Consider the following 24,712-nt stretch of genomic DNA (forward strand, 5'->3'; position numbering starts at 1 on the left):
TTCAAGTCATTTACCCAATACAACTAAGCTCCTCCAATAAAAAGAACACAATTCTAACTCAAACAATTAACACACTGATCTTAACACACCTGCAATCATATCAGAGCCATGGGCTCTTCAACTTGCCTCCCCTTTGAGATCATCAGGTCATGCGATAGTAGAATGAGACTATTCAGTGAATGGCGGAGTAGACTTGATGGGCCGAATAGCCTAATTCTGCTCCTATCGCATGATCATCTCCAAATCCCTCATTTCTCTTTTACCCCCCCCCCCCCCCCCCCCCCCCCTCTCCTTCAACCCGCATCCCTCCATTTGACCATACATTTCATTCCTTCCCTCCCCTCATTATTTGACACCTTTGTCTCCTTGTCACCTTCAATCTTTTGTCACTTACACCTAGGGTTGCCAACTTTCTCACTCCCAAATCAGGGACAAAACGGCAAAATAAGGGACAAATTTCCAACGGCAATTCGTTGACTGACTCAGCCATGGCTGGGTGAATGACGAGTTGGTCCGGGTGCTGGACTGCACACAAAGCCCAGCCAGCGGGCCAGCTGAAGAGTTTTGGCACACGCGACATCGCGCGCAAAGTCCAGCACCCCATCCAACTCATGAACCGGTGATCGGCCATGAGAAGGAGGGGTGGTGGTGTCGGCGGTAAGCGAAGGACAGCTAGCCGGGCTGCCGACCAACGGGGCCCACGGGCGAGATGCTGCTGCATTCCATCGGGACTGGTGAGGCGGGGCCGGGCGCAGCGCTCGGACCCGACAGTCCCCGCGACCCGAGTAGTAGCAGTCAAATACGGGACAAACCAATTTAGCCCAAAAAACAGGATGTCCCAACTAATACGGGGCAGTTGGCAACCCTACTTACTCCCCCCTATTTTAGCTCCCACATCAGCATCTGCCTATCACTTGCCAAGCATTGTCCTGCACCCAACACCCCCCCCCCCCCCTCTCTTTTCCATTTCTCCTCCCTGCTCCTATCAGTCCAAAGAAGGGCCCCAAATTGAAACTTGAAACAACTTGAAACATCATCTGTACCTTCCCTCACCAGAGGCTGCCAGACCAGCTGAGTTCCCCCAGCATTGTATTTTGAAGTACTTTGCTAAGTTCTGAATGGTGGCAGATTTCTTGAATGCTGCTACGATTGACATCATCCAAGCACGTGAGAGCATTCATCATGCTTCCAAACTTCGTTCTTCAGCTGCTAGAAAGACATGGGAAGCCAGGAGTGAAACGTCGCATCCTATCAGCTGCACCCCTTTGGCATTGAGCTTCTGCTCTGTAATGACAACCAGAATGTTGGCAGAGGATTCTTGACTGCAGAAATGTCATTAAATGACAATCTCCAGTTGACATTTGGATGGTCCTTAGAGAAAACTGAGATGACAGCATCAGAATACTAAATCATTTGAATCGCATTTCCCTGTCACCTTTCTCTCCCTTGAAGCTTGGCGCTCAAAGTGCTCTCATGCCTGGAAGTGATAAACTAGTTTGGAAAGGCCACATAATAGGTTGTGAAGAACAGATTGGATTTTTCAGACAAACCTACAGCCAGAAACACCCTTTTATATTTAAAATAAATATTTATTAGTGATTTCAATAATATTCCACATGCATCCCAAGTTAAACAATTATACAATCTTCTTCAGCATATCATCCATAATACGAGAACCATTTTAGTAAATATATGGATTGCATATATATCAAGTACAAATTTAGAAAATTGCTTTAGGTACTTAAGTAGTTCTCAATCCCAACCACGACTGCATCCTATTCAAAATTACCAAATAAATTCAAAATCATCAATTGAATTAAATATTTATAAAATACAGTGTAAGACCACCCCTAAACCTGTTTGTGGCATTCAGATAGATGTTTCCTCATCCTTTAAATTGTCACTTTTTCAAAAAAACATAATGACAAAATACTTTTTCTCTTCATAAAATGTAGTAGACTGAATATTTCACAGATATTAAAGAGCGTTGTGATTATAAACAGTAGTAACGATTCATTAGTCTGTTCAAATTTGCCATCTGATAGTTATTGCACAGGAGGTACCTCATAGAGGTCAGTGTTTCAGAAGAAAACGTTCAACAAACATCCGTGCAAGGGTTACAGCACATGTAACCAACTTTAAGTAAAAGTGGGATTTCAAGTTTTAACCTTACCACATGCAGTATGTGTTAAGTCCCCATCAGTAGGCCATTAACAGTAGAATACATTTAAGTTTTTACATACAATGTCTGACTATTAGACAAGTTAACCATTTGTAAGACAGTTAGATGATACAAATTATTAAGATACAAAGTACATTTAAGAGAAGGTGTGAAAGCTCACTAGATAAGAGACAACCCATCAATGAATTAACAGTGCCTCCTACAGCATTGGAAGTCCGAGCAGGATGCATTTGAAAGGCAATTTCCACCAGTATAAGCAATTAGAAGCCAGTAAACCAAAGAAATATTTGAAGAAGGGTCTCGACCCGAAATGTCACCCATTCCTTCTCTCCAGAGATGCTGCTGTCCCGCTGAGTTACTCCAGCTTTTTGTGTCTATCTTCAGTTTAAATCAGCATCTGCAGTTCCTTCTTACACAAATAAATATTATGTTGTGCCAAGGGGAAACTCTTCTGAAACCAGTTCATCCCTGAAAATAGTGACAGACAGAATAGTTGAAATTCAAAACTGAAAATCATAAGGAGTTTAATCCAGTAGTCAATATATAAGCATTTACTCAATTAGTACAGTCCATAACTGATTACAAATTGGAATCCAATATCTTAGTTCTAAGGCTGTTGAGACTCAAAATCCTGTTTCTACATATCTAATATCAAGCCCATGTACCAGACGAGTGCGAACATTTAATAAATCATAACACGGAGCAGGAATAGATCTTCAGGCCATCATGTCAGCACCATCGTTTGCCATTCATCATATCTCTGGCAATCTTCTACCTTAACTCCATTTTATCCACACTGGGACCAGATCTTGTCACTGTCCAATTTGTAGAAACCAAATGGCTTCTGTTTTGATTGAACTAAGGCAACTGAACCTCCTAATTTTCTGAATCGTAGCTCATGGTCCATGAATTCATCTTTCAGTCTCTGAAGATAGACTGAGTAAACATTTCACTTCACACCAATAATTATGCTGGTTTATTTTCCACAGTTCAAGTTTTTTTTTTTTAAATCAAGAGTTACGGTTGCATTCATTTAATTCTTCAATATTGTTCTAACATCTATAACATTATCAAAATGCCCTTCGTTAATGGATTGTCTTGCTAACATTAGTTCTTCAACTGCTCTGAAAAAGTAAATCTTACGAAAGTTGCAAATCCAAAATAAAAACATTGGAACAGAAAGCAGAAACAGGTGTAGACAATTCAGCACCTCATGCATGCTCCACTATTTAATACCATGGCTGATCACCTAAATTCAGTATCGTGTCCCAGATTTCATCCTATGTCCCTTGTTGGACTCTTGCTCCAAGAGTCTAACACCCTTTTGAATATATTTAATGACTCGTCTTTAACTGGTTTCTGTAGTAGTACAACAGAAATTACTGGAACACCCAAACAGATCAGGTAGCTACCCCATCCACTGGATTTTGCCAAAGTTACTGCCTACCTGAACCATATGGCCAGACTTGAGTTCTCTAGTTGTCAACTGGTAAGTGATCTCTCTACACCCATCCTGAGAAGCAGCAGGACAGGGCACAAGGCAGATTCAGCTCCGAGACCTTATCTAAAAATCTATCCATCAGTCTTGAATATATTCAGCTCTGGACTGCCACAGTCTTCTTAAGAAGACAATTCCAAAGATTCTCTTGGCTCTGGATGAGGAAGTACCAGTATCTTTATTTTGAGACAGTGACCCCTGGTTATAGGAAACCCAACCAGGGGAAATGTTTTCTGGCAACCTACCCTGTCTAACCTCTGAGAAATGTGTATATTTCAAGTCGATCATTCTTCAGCATTTTGATGAGTGTTGGCCCAGTATGCGTCAGCTACGCAACAAACCTATATTCTGGAAACCAATCTAGTGAATCTTCATTACTCTTCCTCTATCATGGGTATATTGCTCATTATCTAGTAAATCAGATCTCTACATAATATTCCAGCGTCGTGGTATGATGTATTTACTCTTGTAATAAAATCTTCTACAGAACAGGCCAGCATACAATTTGATTTTCCAATTACCTTCTGTACCTGCACATCAACTTTCAGTGACTCATGGACAAGAACACATTGTTCCTTTGAACGCCACCACCTTTCAATCTCTCACCAGTTATTTATCCACTTTTATTTTTAATGGTCCTGATGGTATCATTTTATGTTAATTGTCAATCAAGCCTACTGAAGCAACAAATTCTGTAAAATTACTGACTAATTTGTAACCAGAACAAGCCCTGCCCATGAAACAGCTCAGAAAACAATCTTTGATTTTTTCTTATCCGTCTGAAGAAGAGACCCAACCTGTTGAATCACCTATAAATGTTCTCGCGAGATGCTGCTTGACCCACTGAGTTACTCCAGCATTCTGTGTCTATCTCAAAGGTTTCAAATTTCTTTTTTTGGTATAAAACAGCTTATTATGCAGTTCCATAATATTAAAAAAATCTTTGCTGGCTGGTTAAGCCGCTCAATCGGTCCAGATGGTTCTCAAGTTTGCTAAACACTTTGAATATAGCTGACTTACTCTAAAGTCCAAAAGCTATTCAATAAAAATATACAAATTAAGTAAATTAGAAATGGTTACGATATTTATGGAGAAATAACAACCTTAAAACTAAATGTAAATACTTTGATTAAATGTCAATTATATATTTCCTGTGGTACTTTGCAAGGTACCTTTGTTCTTGCACAAGATCTAACTTGGCACAAGTTTTTTTACTGTGAGACTCGGTGAGGAGCCCAACCCAGTACAGGTGGAACTGCTGGCATTTGGCCACAAAATTAGACCCAATATGTTGTGTGTGGCAGATATCTACCAGTGAAAATATTGACAGACCTAACCAACCACACTCTTTCAATACTTAATTTCGAATCTGGACAAAAAAATAGATTGTTAACCCAAAATATTAACAAGATCCACCTAGAAATGAACAAGCATTATCTAAATTACATATCTTAATTTATTAGGATTTAAGAAATTTAAATTATTAATTGAAAAAAATTCTCCTCCATATGTTAAATGACCAGCAGTGTATTTCCAAAACATTGTGCGTTTACATCAGGTTTCCATCATCTTTCAACAGAACTGATTTGTTATTACAGGTACACCGCTGATTTTCTGGCAATGGATGGTTCGGCACCTGCTTTAATCGGACAAAATGATGAGAGCATTGTGTGTGGCGTACGCTCTTTTGGAACGCGCCTCCGTCCTGAAACAGTTAATTGTTTACTTATTTGTTAATTGTTATATCTTTATTTACATTTCTAGCAGTTCATGGTGCTTTATGGAGGACGGGTATAATTAGTAGGTCACAGGTTTGTGGTTGAATTATTATTATGAACAAGGGGTCACAGTTTAAGGATAAGAGGGAAGTCTTTTAGGACCGAGATGAGAAAATCATTTTTTACACAGAGAGTGGTGAATCTGTGGAATTCTCTGCCACAGAAGGTAGTTGAGGCCAGTTCATTGGCTATATTTAAGAGGGAGTTAGATGTGGCCCTTGTGGCTAAAGGGATCAGGGGGTATGGAGAGAAGGCAGGGATGGGATACCGAGTTGGATGATCAGCCATGATCATATTGAATGGCGGTGCAGGCTCGAAGGGCCGAATAGCCTACTCCTGCACCTATTTTCTATGTTTCTATGTGATCTCTGTTGGTCCAGCAAAATGGATAATCCAGCAAGGCTCTGGAATCAAGGGTGCCAGAAAATTGATGGTGTACCTGTAGTACTAGTTACTCACTGTAGTTACAGCTACTCTTTATGTCCAGCATCTTTGCCAGATGGTGATATTGCAGCAAGAAGCCCATCCATAATTTCTCGTCTTATTTCTCCAACAATTGATTCCTTTATCTGAAGGGGACAAAAATAAAATTCCATCAGTGGTACTGCATCCTCACTCGATTCGCATAAGGCTATAACATTCCTGAAAGCCCCCGTATTTTTCTCCATCTTATCGACATCACTAAACATTTCTGTAATTCGGTGAAGACAGATAGCTATTCTCAGTCCAGACAGTATTGTCCTTTGGGCAGTGCCAGTAGGTGTAAGAACCTTACATTAACCATTCTGCATTCACCTTATTATTAACATGCAAAGTTACTACTGGAATATACAGCAATTAAGTTCACTAAATCACATGACCCTGTATTTATCCCAGCAAACTGCAATCAAATTCCCTTGAAGTAGATATCCTACGAGCTTGATCATGGACTGTCAATAGTAGTATATTTCCTCAAATTAGCTAATATTACATCAGTCATTTTAACTTTTCATGTAAAGATTGAACAGGAAATGTAAAAGTCAAAATACACTGGAGCCACCCCAGCTTGGTTTTTCCCTCAAAGTCACAACTCAATTTACCACAAGAATCAGTAACGGCCCTTCCCCTGCTGTTATGAGATTACCCAAAAGCTAAGGTGTCATCCCTATCTCCAAACCTACCTCATTGTGACCCTTGCACTTTTGTATATTTTATGAAAAAGCAAACAAAAACTGTCGAAATCTCATTCTTGACCAGCGATGGAGGCCGTTGCTTTGTATGATCATCTTAGAGAGGTGACTATTTCACAACCGTTTACCGTATTTAACCCGATTGCTGGTGTCCTCTGTGCAACACTCAGTGATTTATAATGCAAGTGATTCACAATGAGAGGCACCTTTAGAATTTCAGGGAGCCTCTTGCGATGTGGCAAGGCTTTGTATCAATGAATACTAACCTCCTGGAGAATACTGTGGTAATTGGGATGCTCTATGAGATGACTTCTTGCTCCTCTAGATGGAGAGGCTGCTGTAGCTCCAGTTGGTTCAGAGGTCTGGCTTATTGGATGTTGATCTACAACTCCGGATGATGACATAGTTTCTGTAAACGCCTCTCTCTGGGGAGCTCGTGATGGTGCCGAGGGAGTCATCAGAACTGAAGAGCGATACACTTGTTTGCCCTGTGGTGTAGTTGAGGTAGCTTGGCTCACTGGCTTTCCATGTGGCGCGGAGGTGCTTGGTATACTCGGAGGGCCATGACTTAACGAGCCTGGTGCTGAACACCTAGACGTCCATCCTGGGCTTGAGGAGCGGGAACCGTGCTCCAAGCTAGAGTAGGGGCCACAGTAGGAGTGTGGGTACTCGTATTCTTCACCCAAATGTTCAGAAAAGCCCAGTTCAGATCGGAGATATGACTGCTCCCTCAAAAGTTCCGACACCTGAATTTCAACCAAAGGTCAAAACAGTTTATCAACCAGCAATAAATCAACAGGTTTTACTGAAATTAATATATTACTTAAATATTCTTCCTGTCATGAGGCAACACAAGTCTACTTAATGCCGAGTTATTTTTATTTTGTTTGACGGGTGCCATTAATACTTGGAAACAAGATGTAATGCGAGTAAATGGAAAATTATTAAAACCAGTTGTAGAAGACCCTGGCAAGGTTACATTTGGAGTAACGTGTTCAGTTTTGTTCACCATACTGGAGGAAAGATGTTGTTAATCGAGAGAGAGAGTGCAGAAAAGATTTACAAGGATGTTGCCAGGATTGAGGGCCTGAGCTATAGGGAGAGGTTGAGCAGGCTAGGACTTTATTCCTTGGAGCGCAGGAGGATCTCTTATAGAGATGTACAAGATCATGAGGGGAATAGAGAGAGTAGAATAGTATTTTACCCAGAGTAGGGAAATCAAGAACCAGAGCACATAGGTTTAAGGTGAGAGGAAAAAGATTTAATTGGAACCTGAGGGGCACCATTTTCATACAGAGGGGTGATTGGTATATGGAATGAGTTGCCAGAAGAGGCAGTTGAGATGTGTATTAAAACAACATTTAAAGGACATTCAAACAGGTACATGGATCGGAAAGGTTTAGTGGGATATGGGCCAAAGACAGACAGGCAGGCAGGTGGGACTAATGTTAAAGCAGAATCTTGGTCAGAAGGGACTTTTACCGTGCAGTATGAATCTACAGTATGACCTCTAATATTAGAAATGCTCTTAGCTTATTGGTTACAATACATATTGATATTATTAAAGTTGATATTGATATTATAAAGCTGGTATTTAATAACGACATTACATATATTTTAAAATATTGTCATTATTAAAGCTATATCTATATTTTATTACCTTATTACCTAATAAACTAAAACTTTCATGTGCTCACTGTCAAGATTGTACACATGTTAGCGCTGTTTCTACTTCCTACTGTGTGATAAATTAAACTTAAGGTTGATTCAATGTTGTGTTGGATTTATTTCCAAGAGCATCAGCATTAAAAAAAGACACTAATTTTCAATAATGCTTTACTCGGTTTCATTTAAAATTCACTTTTTGTGACATCAATATTTGTTATTCCACAGTTCCTCACAGCTTTGTGCTCATTTCTTAAAAGATTGCAATTGCAATTCAAAACTCAAGAATGATAAAAGCTACAGCATGCTACACATCTTGTATAGTCAGCAATCCATCCCCTATTAATTGCAGCAAACAACTTCATGTCAGAAATATTATTTCAACAATTAAAAACCTGAAGCCTAAAGTGTTTTACCAACATCAGAGCATTATATAATCTTCCAGCACAAATTAAAGCTGTCGGAAACATTGTTGTTGTGCTGGTTCTTGGAAAGAGCTATCCAATTAGTGACTAAACGAAAAAATAAATGTTATATATCTTATGTGAAAAATTGACGCAAACTGATTGATCAATAAGTCTTTGGAAAAACATGCTATTAAAAACCATCAGGTTTATATTCACTGACAGGAAGGTGAAGATTATTACTTTTGTTATTGATACAGTTAGGATTAATAAACTATATTGTCACTGTCCACGAGTACTTACACAGCTGAATTGTTAATGTGACTAATAATTGATAGAACTCAGCACTTTTATGCCTCTTGGTAAAAAGGAGTTTAATAATAATTGATTAACAAGGCAGCACTGCATATCTTGAAAGCTCTTTCACCAGGTGCTATTAAATGAAATAAACACTAATGGAAATAGAAGGATATTGGGAATCTATGACTGACATCATTTTCTGGAGACTGAGTCAATGCAATCACGAGGACCAATGGAAAATTGTAACATTCGGTGATACAGGTGATAGATTGAGCAAATGCAAGCTGGTGTGTTGCCCACAGGATGTTATAAATCTACAGATGCAATAAGATGCCAACCACAGCAGATGAATACACTTAAACTAGGTTAATATTTAGTGCACATAAAGGAGATAGGGTTTTTACAGCGCAAAGCAGAGTGCTTCATTCAGCAGAAATCCAACTTACTTACCGGTTCCATTACATTGAGAGAGGAGGACGACATGGCATCAGCATTATTAACAAATGTCTCCTGAAGAACCAGAAAATCATCACTTTAGTACAGAGGAGGAGTAAAACCAAATGGACCACCCAGCATCAAATTGGGATGCAGCAAAGTCACTCCCCATGATGTCCCCCTCACAGATATCTGGGACTGTTGTCTAATTTGGAAGAGTTTCCCCATAGACTAGTCAAGCAGTAGTCATAGAGTCAGAGTGATACAGCGTGGAAACAGGCCGTTCGGCCTAACTTGCCCACACCGGCCAACATGTCCCAGCTACACTAGTCCCTGCATTTGGTTCATATCCCTCCAAACCTGTCCTATCCATGTACCTGGCTAACTGTTCCTTAAACATTCGGATAGTCCCAGGTCCAACTACCTCCTCTGGCAGCTTGATCCATACACTCACCACCCTTTGTGTGAACAAGTTACCGCTCGGATTCCAATTAAATCTTTTCCCCTTCACCTTGAACCTATATACTCTGGTCCTTGATTCCTTGACTCTGGGCAAGAGACTCTGTGCATCTACCCGATCTATTCCCTGTCATGATTTTATACACTTCGATAAGATCACCACATCCTCCTGATAGAAGGCTGATGGTTGTACTCAGAGAATCATTCCTTTGGATAACACCCAAAACACACAAAATCCATGAGTATTCAATGTCCAGCGGTAAGACAGACCCATCGGGGGCAGGGTAATGCATGCAGGTTGGAGGCAGATTTCTTGAGAATCCACAAAAATGACTCCAGACCCCATGAAGTGTCATGACACTTGTCCAACATGAGGAAGGCATCCCAAGCCTAGAATAGTCATCCACATTATACAACATGCAGATGCACTAAATAGCAATGGCACATTGTGCGGGGATCGTCAGTCTCCATCACCACAAGCTATTGGTAGCATCAGCACTGGCTGATATGCTGCCGTTCTGAAGGACATAGCTGACAAGATTGGATCTGTGGCATGGAATGAGTGAATTAATACATTATCACCAATCCACCTGTGGCAGGTTCACAGGTCCAGTACTCAACATGACCTGATGGATCTCTTCCTGTGGCATTAGAATAAACAATCATACTAACATCTCCACATTTACTACAATTGCTGCAACTTGATGATGGTCATATATTAATAATTGTTTTAAAAAAAAAGCACATCACGTGACGGGAGCAGAAATATGGGCCGCAGAATGGCGCAGTGGTAGAACCGCTGCCACACAGTTCCGGAGACCCGAGTTTGATCCTGACTACGGGTGATGTCTGGGCGGAGTTTGTACGTTCTCCCAGTGACCGCATGGGTTTTCTCCGGGTGCTCCGGTTTCCTCCCTCATTCTAAAGACGTGCAGGTTTCTCGTGCGCAGGAAGCAAAAGTGGGATAACATAGAACTAGTGTACAGGTGATCGATGGTCGGCATGGACTCGGATGGTTGAAGGGCACTGTTTCCATGCTGTATGTTTAAATTAAACTGAACTAAACTAACTAATTGCACTGCAGTGGGAAGGCTGGGCAGAGAGCGCATGAGGTGAGGGGGGAAGACAGACAGCGGACAGTAGGAGTGTTAATCAGAATCAGTAATGAGACAATTCTGCGACCGACCTCGAGGGTCCGGAGGTAGAGCCAGCCAGGACACACCAACGTGAGGCTGGCCGTCTTCGAGCTGTGGCGACGTCCGGGTAGCAGCACGACTCGGCGCTCCGGTGAGGGCGGACGGCGCGGGGCTGAGACACTCCTGTGTGAGCGGCACGGCTACTGGCTGGAAGGCGCTCCCGTGTGAGCGGCCTGGTGCGGGGCTGAGACGCTGCCGTGTGGGCGGCCCGGCTCCCGGCTGGAAGGTGCTCCCGTGGGGGCAGCCCGGTGCGGGGCTGAGACGCTGCCTTATGGGCGGCCCGGTGCGGGGCGGAGACGGTGCTACGGCGGCTGAGGCGGCGTTCTGGCGGCGGCGACCTGGATCCGGGGCTCGGCCGCGGGCCAGTGGAGGACAATGTCGGGAGCTCGCAGGTCACAGGCTGGTGCCTGTTTTCCGGAGCACCCGTTGCAACAGCTGCGGGCAGCTTTGACCACCCCCGGGCCACGGAGCTTGAACCGCGGGTCTGACTTACCATCGCCCGGTGGGGTATCGCCTCGGCGCAGAGGGAGAAGAGGAGGGAAGAGACAGTAACTCTAAGACTTTTGCCTCCATCACAGTGAGGAGGTGTTTGGTGAACTCACTGTGGTGGATGTTAATTTGTGTTTATTGTGTTTTGTTATTATTACATGTATGGCTGCAGGCAACAGCATTTCGTTCAGACCGAAAGGTCTGAATGACAAATAAAGGATTCAATTCAATTCAATTCAATTCAAAAAATTCAGCACAGATATTTCAATTATCTAGGAGTTGAAGTCAAACCTAAAAATCTCATTGTCTTTGGCAGCTCCATATTAAAAGCTAACCTAGGAATGCAAATTCCTACCGCAAGCTGGCAGTCTCCGCACAATTTTGCCTGCAATTATCATTGGTCATGGATTGGGATTGTGCCTACTAACCCTCTCTCTCTTTGCTAATCCAGGAGATGGAGGAAATCTAGCAAGGAAGAAGAAAGATCCTTTTCACAATAACAACGCCTGCTTGTGTTTATAAAATGAATCTTCTGTTTTGCGGTGTTACCCAAGGACAAGTGCGGTGAATCATACTCACGGTACGCGATGGAGGTCTGAATACAGGAGACTGGCTCGGGCCTTTGATCTGCTCCTCCAGAGCAAACAAACGTTCCTCCAACTGAAGTTCCAACTCCTGCAGCTCCATGCGAACAAAGTTCCGAAGGTTTTGTAGTTGGTCGGCCTCTAGCCTGCAAAGAAGAAGAAATTAGGTGCCTTTCCCAGTACGGTGCTCCGAATATGCACAACTCTATATTTTAATGAATTTGCAAAGGCGCATCAGTAATACTCCTTACAACTTAATGACCCATTTGTGACCGTCCAAGCTTCAACGTCCACCTGACAAGGCACACAGAGGACTTAGTCAGGCATTCCTTGTAAAATACTGCATTTCCAACTATGCAGCCAATTTGATGAACAACCTCTACACAAAGCAACATTGGTATCAACTTAACCACAGCTGCGACTGCATTTTCTGGGTTTTGGACCTATAACAAATCACACAATTCAAAGCCAAGTTTCACATCTTGAACAAATGCAGATTTAGCACCAATTCTAAAATGAACAGCTTACATGTCAACCAACAGCTTTGATAACAAGACATTGCATTCATGTAAACAAAAAAATGCCAGAAACACTCAGCAGGTCAGGTGTCACATGTGGAAAGAGAAACGGAGTTAATCCTTTACGTTAATCACCCCTCTTCAGAACTGGGGAAGAGAAAACAGGTCTGTGTTAAGTTGCAGAGGAGTTTCAGGGAGAAAATAGCAGTGACAGGTTAAAGCCAAGCTGAGAGATTGGAGCATTTAGAGAGAGACAAAATAGTGTGTTGCATTGCAAATAGCAAATCAGGGAGAGTTGATGGGGGGGGGGGGAAACAAACATGTCCACTTCTGTCATTGACAGAGTAAAAGCTTCTGAGTTGACAAATTCAATATGAAGTTCAAATGTCTATAACATTCACAGACTAAAGACAAGGTACTGTTCCTCACATTTGCTGCTGTGCCCTTTTACAACAGTGCAGAAAATCACAGATGAAAAGGTCACAGTGGAACTGAGATGAAGAATTAAAGCAAAAGGTCACAGGAAGGTTCAAGCCTGCAATCATCAACATTAGAAAGGAACGAACGAACCAACTAATCAATGACTTGCCGTGCTAACTATGATGAACGGTTGTTGGAGTTAAAACAGCACTACCCCTCAAGTGTTTTATGCTTCCAGTCATAGAGCATGGAAACAGGCCATTTGGCCGAACACACCCATGCTGACCAAGATAACTCATCCAAGCTAGTCTCCTTGGGTCTCCTTATTATACATGCTTCAAACTATTTATTCTGGCAGTTTGATATATATTCCGGCCACCCTCTGTGAAAACGTTGCCCCTCATTTTTCTATTAAATCTTTCCCTTCTCATCGTAAACCTATGCCCTATGTACTTGATTCCCCAGCACTAGTAAAAGGACTGTGTGATCATCTATCTCGTTCCTCTTATGGTTTTATACACCTCTACAAGATCACCCGAGCCTCTTGTGCTCTAAGGAACAATGTCCAGAACTCTCCTCGCAGCTCAGGCCCACATGTCCTGGCAACATCTTCGCAAATCTTCTCTGCGCTCCTTCCAACTTAAAGGCTTCTTACAAATGCAGCATGAGCAAAGTCTCATACAACTGTACCATAACATCCTAACTTCTATGTTTAAGAAAGAACTGCAGATGCTGGAAAAATCGAAGGTAGACAAAAATGCTGGCGAAACTCAGCAGTGAAGCAGCATCTATGCAGCGAAGGAATAGGTGACGTTTCTGGTCGAGACCCTTGTTCAGACTTGGAAGAAGGGTCTCGATCCTAACTTCTATAGTCATTTCCCTGCCTGATGAAGGCCAAAAGTCTTCATCATAATCCTATCTGCCTGCAATGCCACTTTCAAGGAACTACAGTATGTACTAGCACTCCTGGATCTCTCTGTTCTACAACATTCCCGAGGACCCAAATCAGTGACTGTGAAGATCCTGCCCTGGGTTGACTTTTCAAAACGCAACACCTCACACTTATCTGATTTAAGCTCCATATGCCAGCTATGGCCCACTTCCCCAACTGATCAAGATTCCACTGTAATTCTTCATAACCACCTTCACTATGGTACCACTTATTTTGGTTCTATCCTCAAACTTATTAGTCTTACATTGTGCATTCTCATCCAAATTGTTGATAAATATGCCAAACATCAATGGGGGCCAACACCGTTCCCTGAGGCATAGCACTAGTTGCAGGCCTCCAGTCCAAAAAACAACCTTCCATCATCACTACTGTTTCCTACCATTAAACCAATTTTGTATCCATCCTCTCCCTGGATTTTAGACTTTAGACATTTAGAGATACAGTGTGGAAACAGGCCCTCCGTCCCACAGAATCCGTTCCAGCCAGCAATCACCCCGTAAATTAGCACTAGCCTACACACTAGGGACAATTTTTAAATTTTACCGAAGCCAATTTACCAAACCTACAAACCTGTATGCCTTTGGAGTGTGGGAGGAAATCGGAAAACCCGGAGAATACCCAGGGAAAATGTACAAACTCCACACAGATAGCAACCGTAGTCAGGATTGAACCCAGGTCACTGACGCTGTGAGGCAGCAACTCTATGCTGCGCCACTGTGCCATCCTGTGATGCCATGTCATATATAGCAACAATTTGGATGAGAATGTGATTACATTTGATCTAACCTTCCAGAACAGCCTACAATGTGGAATCTTATCAAATGCCTTGCTGGTCCATGTAGACTATATCTGTTGCCCTGCCCGCATCAACTTTCTTGGTTACTTCTTCAAAATACAATCATATTTGAGAGATAATCTCTCAACCATGATGATGATTCTTGTTTAATTTGTGAAAACAAATCAAAAATGAAATCTTGGAATTTGAACAAAAATGCACAAAACTCATTCAACCAACCATCTGCAATCGTTCCAATACAGCAACATTAGACTCCGTCCAATGTACAATTATTCATTTTTCATGGAGGAAGTATTATCTATATAATTAAAAGTCTCATCTTGACCACTTCCGGTCTGTGCTGTATATTGATTTTAGAAAAAACGCTACCATATATCGTTATGATTTTTTGGCCATCTTACTCAGTCCTCATACGCTGAGGCAGCCCCGAGGATTTTTCTGATCAATGAAAAATAAAAAAGTTGTGTTTAAAAAATATTGAGATCAGCTGATTGGTCCTCTCGCCTGTCAATCACCATGATGAAGGTAATGACCCTTCCGGGGGGGGGGGGGGGGGTCAGGACTATAAAACAATGTACTTGCAATAAATTATTTGTTAGCCCTTAATGACAATGCAATTAGTTGTTTGGCAATTTGGTGGCCTGCACTCTGCTTGAAATGCTATGAAATTGAATGTGGTGGCCTGCACTCTTCTTGAAATGCTATGAAATTGAATGCGGTGGCCTGCATTCTGCTTGAAATGCTATGAAATTGAATGTGGTGGCCTGCACTCTGCTTGAAATGGAATTTCAAGGAAGAGCTGTGAGTGAACTGCCAGCCCACCAGCCCTGAGTGACTGACCTGCCAGCCCATCAGCCCTGAGTAACTGAGCTGCCAGCCCACCAGGCCTGAGTGACTGAGCAGCTAGCCCAAGAATCCATTCGGCCCACAATGTCCATACTAGCCCTCTGGAAACCAGTCCCTTCGGTCCACAACACCCATACTAGCGCTCCAGAAAGCCCCCCACTGGCCACCAATATTGGCATTGGTGGAGAGGTGGAGTATTGTGTTCAGGGACCAGCCCTCCCGTGTGAACATGGGACCCAATGAGTCCCACTTAGTATCGTATTCATTAGATCCACAACAACAAAATAACAGTCAACTTTCAATCCACTTTACAAATAGCCTTTCTTACGGAAGACCAATGAAATGCAACTTTGTGTTTTTTAAAATAAAGTCCTCGATTATGAAAAGCCAGCCTCAACGTTTCCCCTTACTTCCATCCTTCTGTTATTAACATTAAAAATTGGTAGAATCATCAGTTTTGCAGAGTCTACCTGCTAGATCCAGGTTTTGATAAAACACATGGATCCTTTAAAAACAACTGAGGAATACATTGTTAGAATGGCAAAAGGAACCCTTCTCCATTGAAAAAGAGTTCCGATGGTTAAACTCACCTCTCCTCTTCAGTTAAGTGTCCATACACTATTGTTTGCTGCCTCAGCATCATGAACTCCAAGTCCATCATCTGTGTTCTAAAAAAGTTCAGGTTCCTTCGCATTATATGCAGCTCTTGATATGTGCTCTGAAATATTTAGTAAAAAAATTAATGTTTACTCCCAAGAAAGTTGACAAATAAATGATGCTGTAGCAGATTTCTCTGTAGCAAAGCATGTGAAGGCATATGTCATTACTCAAATTTATCTTTTGACCTTCGTCCCAAAACTGCTGAACGTCCTACCTGACAAAACAGAGGGAAGTAATGCATCAGACAACATTTGGAGTTAAAAACCAAAATTGTGTGCAGGCTTTAATGAAAAGGCATGAATTTATTGCCTACCTTGAAATGTCTTTAAACCATACTTGCATATGGGTGGGTTTGGTTTGGTTTAGGGATACAGCGTGGAAGCAGGCCCTTCGGCCCACCGAGTCCATGCCAACCAGCAATCACCCCTACACTAGTTCTATCCTACACACCAGGGTCAAATTACAGAAGCTGCAAGCCTGCACATCTTTGGAATGTGGGTGAAAACTGGAGCACCCGGGGAAAACCCATGCGATGTACAAACTCCGTACAGACAGCACCCGTAGTCAAGATCGAACATGGGCCTCTGACGCTGTAGGGCAGCAACTCTACTGCTGCATCACTGTGCCGCCCTTATGGTCATGGAACTCCCACATTTAATTTGCTACATCAATACCCCACAAAACTGAAATGAATTAATCAGAAAATCATTAATCCCTTTCCCTCTTTCACTTAGGCAAAAATTTCCCACAGTGATGTGAAGAGTATTATCTTTTCTCCTTACTGTCGATATATCAATAAGAAACACCTTTATGATAAAACTCTGATCTTGCACCGAGGTGGTGATGTGACAGTTTTTGCCAATGGTGACAGTAATGAAGAGTAATGAAAGAGCTTGGATAAACAGCTTTGTTTTTAATTATTGCCATCGATTGAAACTAACAGAAACCTTTGAGAAGATCCTGTGGTAGAAAATGCACACCACAAGGATGAAAAGATTCATGGTTCACCGTTCAACTTACTTCGTATAGAGGTAAAAGTCCCGATCTCGCTGATGGATAGTAAGGGTACGGTTCACTACCCTGAAACATTGGGATCTGCAAACCAAATAAATAACACGGAAATTAAATTATTGGGAATTCAATGCTCATACGTATCATTGAACACTGACTTCTCCAATTTTAGGTAACTATAAACCACCCCCCCCCCCCCCCCTTCTTTCCCAATCCCCCCCCCGCCCCTCTTTCCTCCACCTGGATTCACACCCATTTCTACCCTTTCCCTCCCCCTTCCATCTACATTCCTTCCTCTAGCTTCATAATTTGCAGCTCTATACTCCTTTTGTCTCACACGTCTTTTCATATCTGGCCTTTGCCCAACCATCTGCCGATGAAAACTCCCCTCACTTGTATCCACCTATTTCTTGCCAGGCTTTATTCTGCACCTCCTCTTTCAGCTTTCCAGCACTTCCTATCACCCCCAAAATCAGTCAGAGGAAGGGTCCTGACCCGAAACATCACCTATCCATGTTTTCCAAAGGTATGGCCTGGCCCACCAAGTTACTTCAGCATTTTGTGTCCTTTAAAACTCGTGGACTTGTGATCACATATCATCTCCCACCTGTCCAGGTGCGTTTCCCAATACAATGTCCAGTATGGTCCTTCCCTGGTTGGACCATCCACATTATATTCCATAAAACCCTCTTGGATACAAATTCTACTCCACATAAGGCACTTTCACTATGGAGATCCCAGTTAATATTGGGGAAGATAAAGTCATAATCTGTGACAGCCCTGTTGCTTTTACATCTTTCCATAATCTGTCTTCATATCTGAATAATAGAGAATAAAACTAACATTATGCTAATCTCCCACCAATTGTTTCGTCAGGAGTGCATAATTTACTCAGTAATGCTACCTGGCATTTATTTTTTGACTCATCCAATGCAGTAAATTTAATTTCCCCAATTTTTGAAAGAAAATAGTTTCATTACCCGAGAGAGATTCTGCACTGTGCCTCTTATATCAGTCAGGACTCTGCAGAGTTGTGATTCAATAGCAGATGGAGGATTTATTGGACTGTGGTGATAAGGGTGTCCCATGGGTCTCTGAGGATACATATAACCAAAAGTTGATGCACTGGGAGAGTCCACGAGGTTGGGAATGCTGCACATACTCCTAGTTCTCATGTGATCACACAGAGGCTGGCCTTGCCAATCTGGAGGGAATGTATGAATGGAACAGCAAGACTGTGTTAAATGTGATGGCGTTGGTAATGTCTGTGAGCCCAGTCTTTGTTGTGGTGGTTCATCTTGCTTGTTCAAAGTTAACTGTTTCCTACTTTTCTCCTTTTTCCCGGATGGGATAAAGAGCATTGATCGGCATATTGATTGCTCATCGTCATCATCAGTGGGCAAGTCCGCTTCCTTCTGAGCAGAATATCTATAGGTGAAACTAGGTGGACTCTGTTGTGCGCACCTGTCTGGTGTCAACTGCACATTTACTGATGAAATCACTCGTACTGGATTGAGCAGCTTAGCAGGAAGGGAGCTGGATCTTTGAAAAGAAGATCGCTTGAGGTTTGCAAGAGATTCATTCCTGAAGGCAATCTCCCCTTCTCTTATGATTCGATCATTTGCTTTGCTCAGAGGGCGCCTTGCTGTTCTGGAGCCAATAGTGACAGAATAGGTTTGTGTGTTTGCTCTCTCAAGCACGGTGGCAACCTTATCTATTGAGGAGGAGGAAAAGTCCATGGTTTCCGAAGTAGCAGCATCAGGTTTGGATTGACAGGTCAGGATAGAGTCCAAGCTCTTCCGCCTTTGCCCAGCTCCACGATGCATGCAGTAGGTTGCAACCTCTTCCTCACTTTCAAACGTCATGTCACTTTCTGGGTACAGCTCCACCTCATCACCAATAAATCCCAAAGCTTTCTGGTCAGCTGCCTGTAGGGAATTGTCCGGGCCATCCTTTACCTCGCGGTCCACCTCCACCATTTCTTGTCGTTCAGGGGAATCGACTGCATTATTGGAAATTAACTCTACATTCATATCTAAAATTGTCTTATTCAGGTCCATCGTTATATTGTCCACCGGTGTTTGAATTGGAGAGAAAAACTTCTGGTCACCGCTCAGTAGAGTCTTCAGGTCATCATCGATCAAGGATGTGACTGTGGTCTCACTATCACAGCTGTCAGCACTGCTTCCCATTCCTCGCAGGTAACCATCTGACCCCTTTGGACAGAGCACAAGGAGTAAATGAGGAAAACAATATTTGACGATTAATTTGAAAATGAAATCAGTCAGTTACTGATTGCTTTAATAAAATGACTGCATCCAGTTAGATATTTGTTAATCTTTACAGGGAATTTTTTTTTTAATACTAAATTCATAATGCGTGGAGCATAAATAAGGAACACGTATTTTGTGACCAATTACAGACTTCTTCCAGATTCATTTGTGGACTATTCAGTTGTAACATGTTAGTTTAGCTTTCACAACATGAACATAAAACTCTCTGGCAGAAGAAAAGCAATATAAATGCCTCATTTCAGTAACTACAATCAGAAATATTTTCAGGATTCTATGGTTAACTAATTACTCGTAGAACTAACAGTTCCATAAACTTTGCATGTCATTTTTTAAACTGGTTCAGAGAACATTCTTACTGTAACAGATAACACTGACATTTTGTAAATTGTATTGATTAATCTGCTTATTTAATGCAAATCACATACTTTGACTTTTAAAAGGAAAGAATCAGACCAGCTGGACACTGGCCAGAAGGAAATTTATTTTAGATCAATTGTAATCAACACAGAAACCCCCCCCCCCCCCAATTAAACACGCCCTCAACGTTATTCTTTAACAGAAAGATTTAATGCCTTTCATAATCAGCTGAACCCCTCAACAGTTCACAAGTTCTTTATCAAATCATCTGATTTTAAGCACTTCCACGTTGCAAATAAATGATTTTTATTTATCAATCACTGAAATTCTAATGGATGACATAATCTGCATATTTAAATACATAGCAGGCAGTAAAGCAGAGACCATTCAAAAAGATGCAGCAGGTTGCCTGATAAGTTTTATGGTTAATTAAAAATAATCTATCCAACCCCCAATAATATGTCGAAGAAACAAACAAACAAGTAGTCAGAATAAGAAATGCAATCATGTCAACTGATCTATTGAAAAGAACAAGATTCCTAGAAACAAAACATTAGGTGCAAAGTGGCAAAAGGAATGAATAATGCAAGTGCACTGAATTTGAAAATGACACCAGACGTGCATCAACATAACATCTGAGTCAGAACGGATGCAATAGGGAATACAGCTGTCCAATTTAAAAATCAATGTTGATTATTTTACAAATACAAGTATCTCCTCCTTAGCTTTTAAAGTTCTTGAATATATGACCTATAGCATCTGTCGGGTCTCAGTCACCAAAGAGGTCAACAGTATCCACTGATATACATTTCAACTCCAGTTAGAACAGATTTATTAGACATTAAAGATGGTCTTAAAAGTCATGCATTAGAAATCTGACACCCGTGGATACAGTGAGGCTAATTTAGATGGGTAATTAGAGTGGATGCACATTGCAGATTAGGACATATTTTGTAAACTCACAACATTGACAGTTGCTTGCTTCAGGCCCGTAAATTTCAATTAGAAATCCGTAAAAGGTGATTCAACCTCAATTAATTGAATAGTAAGATTTAGTAATAATTTATGGCAAATATTGGGATTGCAAAACAATATAACATTGAAATATACAGAGAGTGGGGAGCTAACCTGGGGATACAGGAGTTGGTAATCTCATAGGGCTACAAAACAGTATGTGCACAAAGTTGTGGGGAATGTTGCCGAAAACATCTCTGCTCTCTGCTTTACTGCCTGCTATGTATTTAAATATGCAGATTATGTCATCCATTAGAGTTTCAGTGATTGATAAATAAATGTGCATGCAGCGTAAATCTAAAAGAAATAAAGAGAGAACATGGTGAGAAAAATGGCTGAGTTTTAATGACAGAGTTTCCAGGCTGGAGCAGTGCTCTACCAAATGCAATCTTCCAGTTTTCCATTGTGAAAAGGAATTCAGTAACAAAAAAGGTCTTCCATAATCTTATTTACCTTGCTTGCTGATTGCTTCCCCAGGCTGTTTATAGTTACCTCAAGTTTCAAGTTCCACAGAAAGCAGAGTGGCAGCAAATGAAGGGTATTTTTTGGATTACAAAGTCTCTCCAGAAACCTATGGTGTTTAAGCAAGGATGGTATAACTAAATATGAAAAAAAATGAGTATAGGGCATACAGAAAGGGACAAGCTGTGGAGAATGATGATGGCGGAAGAAATACCCTCAGTGGGATGCCATATCTGACTAAATAAAAGACATTTGGTCTGGTACATGGATAGAAAAGGGTTAGAGGAATGTGGCAGGTGGGAGTAGTGTAGATCTTGGTCGGCATTGGCAAATTGGGCCACAGGGGCTATTTCCATGCTGTATGCCTCTATGACTAGACCATTCAAGGTGCAATCTTTCCACTTAAAACCTAGCAAGGATTAAGTGCGAGACCTTTAAGCTTTAGTAAAAACCTGCTGATTGAAATTTGCACCCAAAGAATGATGATCAAATCTGTAACTTTCCACCTCTTTGCATTTATTTATTTTCCTATCTATAAATTCCATGCAAAATGTTGTTGTAATAGGGTAGATATTTTTTACCTGAGATTGTCCAGCCACATCAGAAGATGGATCTTCAGCAAACCCACTGCTATCAGAATGGGAACTACTGGTTCTTGTAAAATGGTCTGAAAAGTACAGCATCCTTTGTTAAATGTAAAATTAATTTAGAATAAATACATGCACAAAACAAGAGCTGAAAATGAAAACTGTAGCTGGAGAATTTGTGATGGCAAAGTTAATAGCCAATGGAACTGCATAAATGCTCATGTTAAGATGACATAAAAAGTCAAACATTGATTTGATGGAGAAACCAGAATTAAACTGGCTTCATCCAGTTTTGACAAGCTCCATTAATTATTCTGTCACTGTTCCCAGTTTGATATTCACAAATAACACCTCAGGTACAGTTTGATGGGTTTTTCTTCAGCACAAAAAGTTGGTAATGAATAACAGTTAAAAAATGTTAAGCATCTGATCCCCCCCCCCCCCCCCCCAAGCTAAAATAAGCCCTGCATAAATTTCAATTAAAGGAAAATTACTTGAAACAAAAGCTATTGTCTGTAAAAGGGTTCCAACCCGAAATGTCACCCATCTTTTTTCTACATGACCCGTTGAGTTACTCCAACACTATCTTCGGCATAAACCAGCATCTGCAGTTCCTTCCTAAACACTCTTTCTTACTTTGATTGCAGCACATTCCATATCATGACTGCATGAGTCTGTGGAATTTGCTGCCGCAGAAGGCAATGGTGGCCAATTCACTGGATGTTTTCAAGAGTTAGATTTAGCTCTTGGGGCTAAAGAAATCAAGGGATATGGGGAAAAAGAAGGAATGGGGTGCTGATTTTAGATGATTAGCCATGATCATATTGAATGGCGGTGCTGGCTCAAAGGGCCAAATAGCCTACTCCTGTACCTATTTTTCTATGTTTCTATGACGCAAATTAATAGCTCCTTGGACCTAAAAAGTAATCATTTTCTGCATATCAAAGCTGGGCCATGTGGTTTGTTTTTTTTACTTTGTACATCCTTTTCATCCTTTGTGCATCCTTGTACATCCTCTTATTACAGTAGAGCCAAGACGTTGTGCACTAATTCACAAATTATCTTCTAGAGCAGCTTGCCACACAACATCATCACATCCCTTGAATCTCTCAATTTTTAGTCTCCCTCGCATTTTTCCATAACATTAACGGCAAGACAATGAGTATTCATAAGTCATGCAGTCTTTCAGTTTTATTGTATCTTGACATGAACATTTATCCAATTCAGTGGATGTCATTGAAAAATACTGAGAAGCTATAAAACTAATCACATTTTTTCTGCTGCACCCTTTGACAGACATCTAATGCTGCCACTTCAACAAAATGACAGAAGCTAGTGAATGAATCAGAGTTTCTCTTGGCATACAAGGCACAGTCAATCTTCAAAATGAGGATTCAACTGCTAGAGCTTCGCTGTGGAAGTTTCCACCTCTCAGAATCAAACATGAAAGGAGTAAAATAACACAAGGGGTAGATGTATTTTTGTCACATTGGTTTGCAGTTTTACAAAACTGGGAACAAGCCATTCTAATTTGGTTTCATTCTTTCCAGTGCTTAAAACAGGCCTTTGATCCTAAATGTTAATTATATTTTTCTTTCCACAGATGCTGTCTGATCTGCTGGGTGTTCCTAACTTTAGCTCATTTGCTTCAGATTTCCAGCATCTTTGCGGGTTTTTACTATGCATAAAGTCGTGCACATTTTGTTCAAAGGATACTCCGAACCATTTTTAATGAAAAACAATTTGCAGTCATTTTTATAACACTTGTAACCCTGCCAATGTTTAACTATTCCTTGTAGGCAAGTTGCAATGATTGGTAGCATACATTGCATTGTAATTTGTAGCCTTCGAACAAATTTCTATAAAGCAATTTCTTACAATTTTCATAATGCAATACTTTGAAATAACTAATCTCCTGCGTGATAACAATCCTTCCTGATCAAAGTACAATGTGGTTTTAACTGACATGTTGTGGAAGGGAATCTGTCAATTATCAACCAGGTTGCAAAGTCAAAATCAACTCAGTGTAGTTCCAAAGTTTGCTTTACCTCTTGTGCAAAAAAGGATTGTGTCATAATTATTGGACCCATCTGTTCAGATTCTTTTTGCACCAAACAAGTCACTTGCAGTAAAACGCATTAAACAAGCATAACAGCTCTTGTGCTAATGATGGTATCAGTAAATCTACTTCACATTTAGAAAGGGAACCAGCAACTGTTACATTCAAATCAATTAAATTGTACAACTTTTCATCCTTCAGCAGTAACCTGAAAGAATCTGTTAATAAAATCGTTATTAACTTTGGTTTATTTACAAAAATGTCATTGCTTAGAAACAGCAGCGTTATGACCTAGATTCCACTAAAACTGCTTGTGTAAAAAGAGAGCAATCTAGAAGTTTTTCTGGCACATCCATAAAGCAGGTGGCTAGGTATCAGCATACAGGTGCCCATTCCCTGTTGAAGTGGCCACCCCTCCATTTTGGTAAAGGCTAATGCATAGCTGTTTTGGACAAATGGCTGAAATAAATGTTCGGCACACTGTGTGTTCAAATAAGGGGCATTGGAACCCAATTAAATACCCCTTTTAAAAATTTAATTTTTGAACAACCACACCAACTCCTTGCAAGCGACCGCC

The 24,712-nt window shown here is 41.1% G+C and overlaps 1 protein-coding gene across 4 annotated transcripts in view; it reads right to left on the reverse strand.

Moving 5' to 3' along the window:
• Positions 1-1,568: 1,568 nt before the first annotated feature.
• The window catches only part of itprid2 (ITPR interacting domain containing 2), an 81,696-nt gene continuing 58,552 nt past the window's right edge, over positions 1,569-24,712 (reverse strand). For 2 of the 4 annotated variants that reach the window (XM_033023825.1, XM_033023826.1), the window contains exons 11-19: positions 22,071-22,156; positions 18,343-19,578; positions 17,372-17,446; positions 16,282-16,409; positions 12,155-12,305; positions 9,447-9,506; positions 6,894-7,373; positions 5,918-6,027; positions 1,569-2,650 (exon numbers count right to left, since the gene is read on the reverse strand). In XM_033023825.1, the coding sequence (XP_032879716.1) occupies positions 5,929-6,027; positions 6,894-7,373; positions 9,447-9,506; positions 12,155-12,305; positions 16,282-16,409; positions 17,372-17,446; positions 18,343-19,578; positions 22,071-22,156 (2,315 nt within the window). In that variant the 3' untranslated portion in view covers positions 1,569-2,650; positions 5,918-5,928. Of the gene's footprint in view, positions 2,651-5,897; positions 6,028-6,893; positions 7,374-9,446; positions 9,507-12,154; positions 12,306-16,281; positions 16,410-17,371; positions 17,447-18,342; positions 19,579-22,070; positions 22,157-24,712 lie in introns of all 4 variants that reach the window. The other 2 variants (XM_033023827.1, XM_033023828.1) reach the window with 2 other exon arrangements.

Source organism: Amblyraja radiata, chromosome 7 (genome assembly GCF_010909765.2).
Source record: "Amblyraja radiata isolate CabotCenter1 chromosome 7, sAmbRad1.1.pri, whole genome shotgun sequence".
NCBI lineage: Eukaryota > Metazoa > Chordata > Chondrichthyes > Rajiformes > Rajidae > Amblyraja > Amblyraja radiata.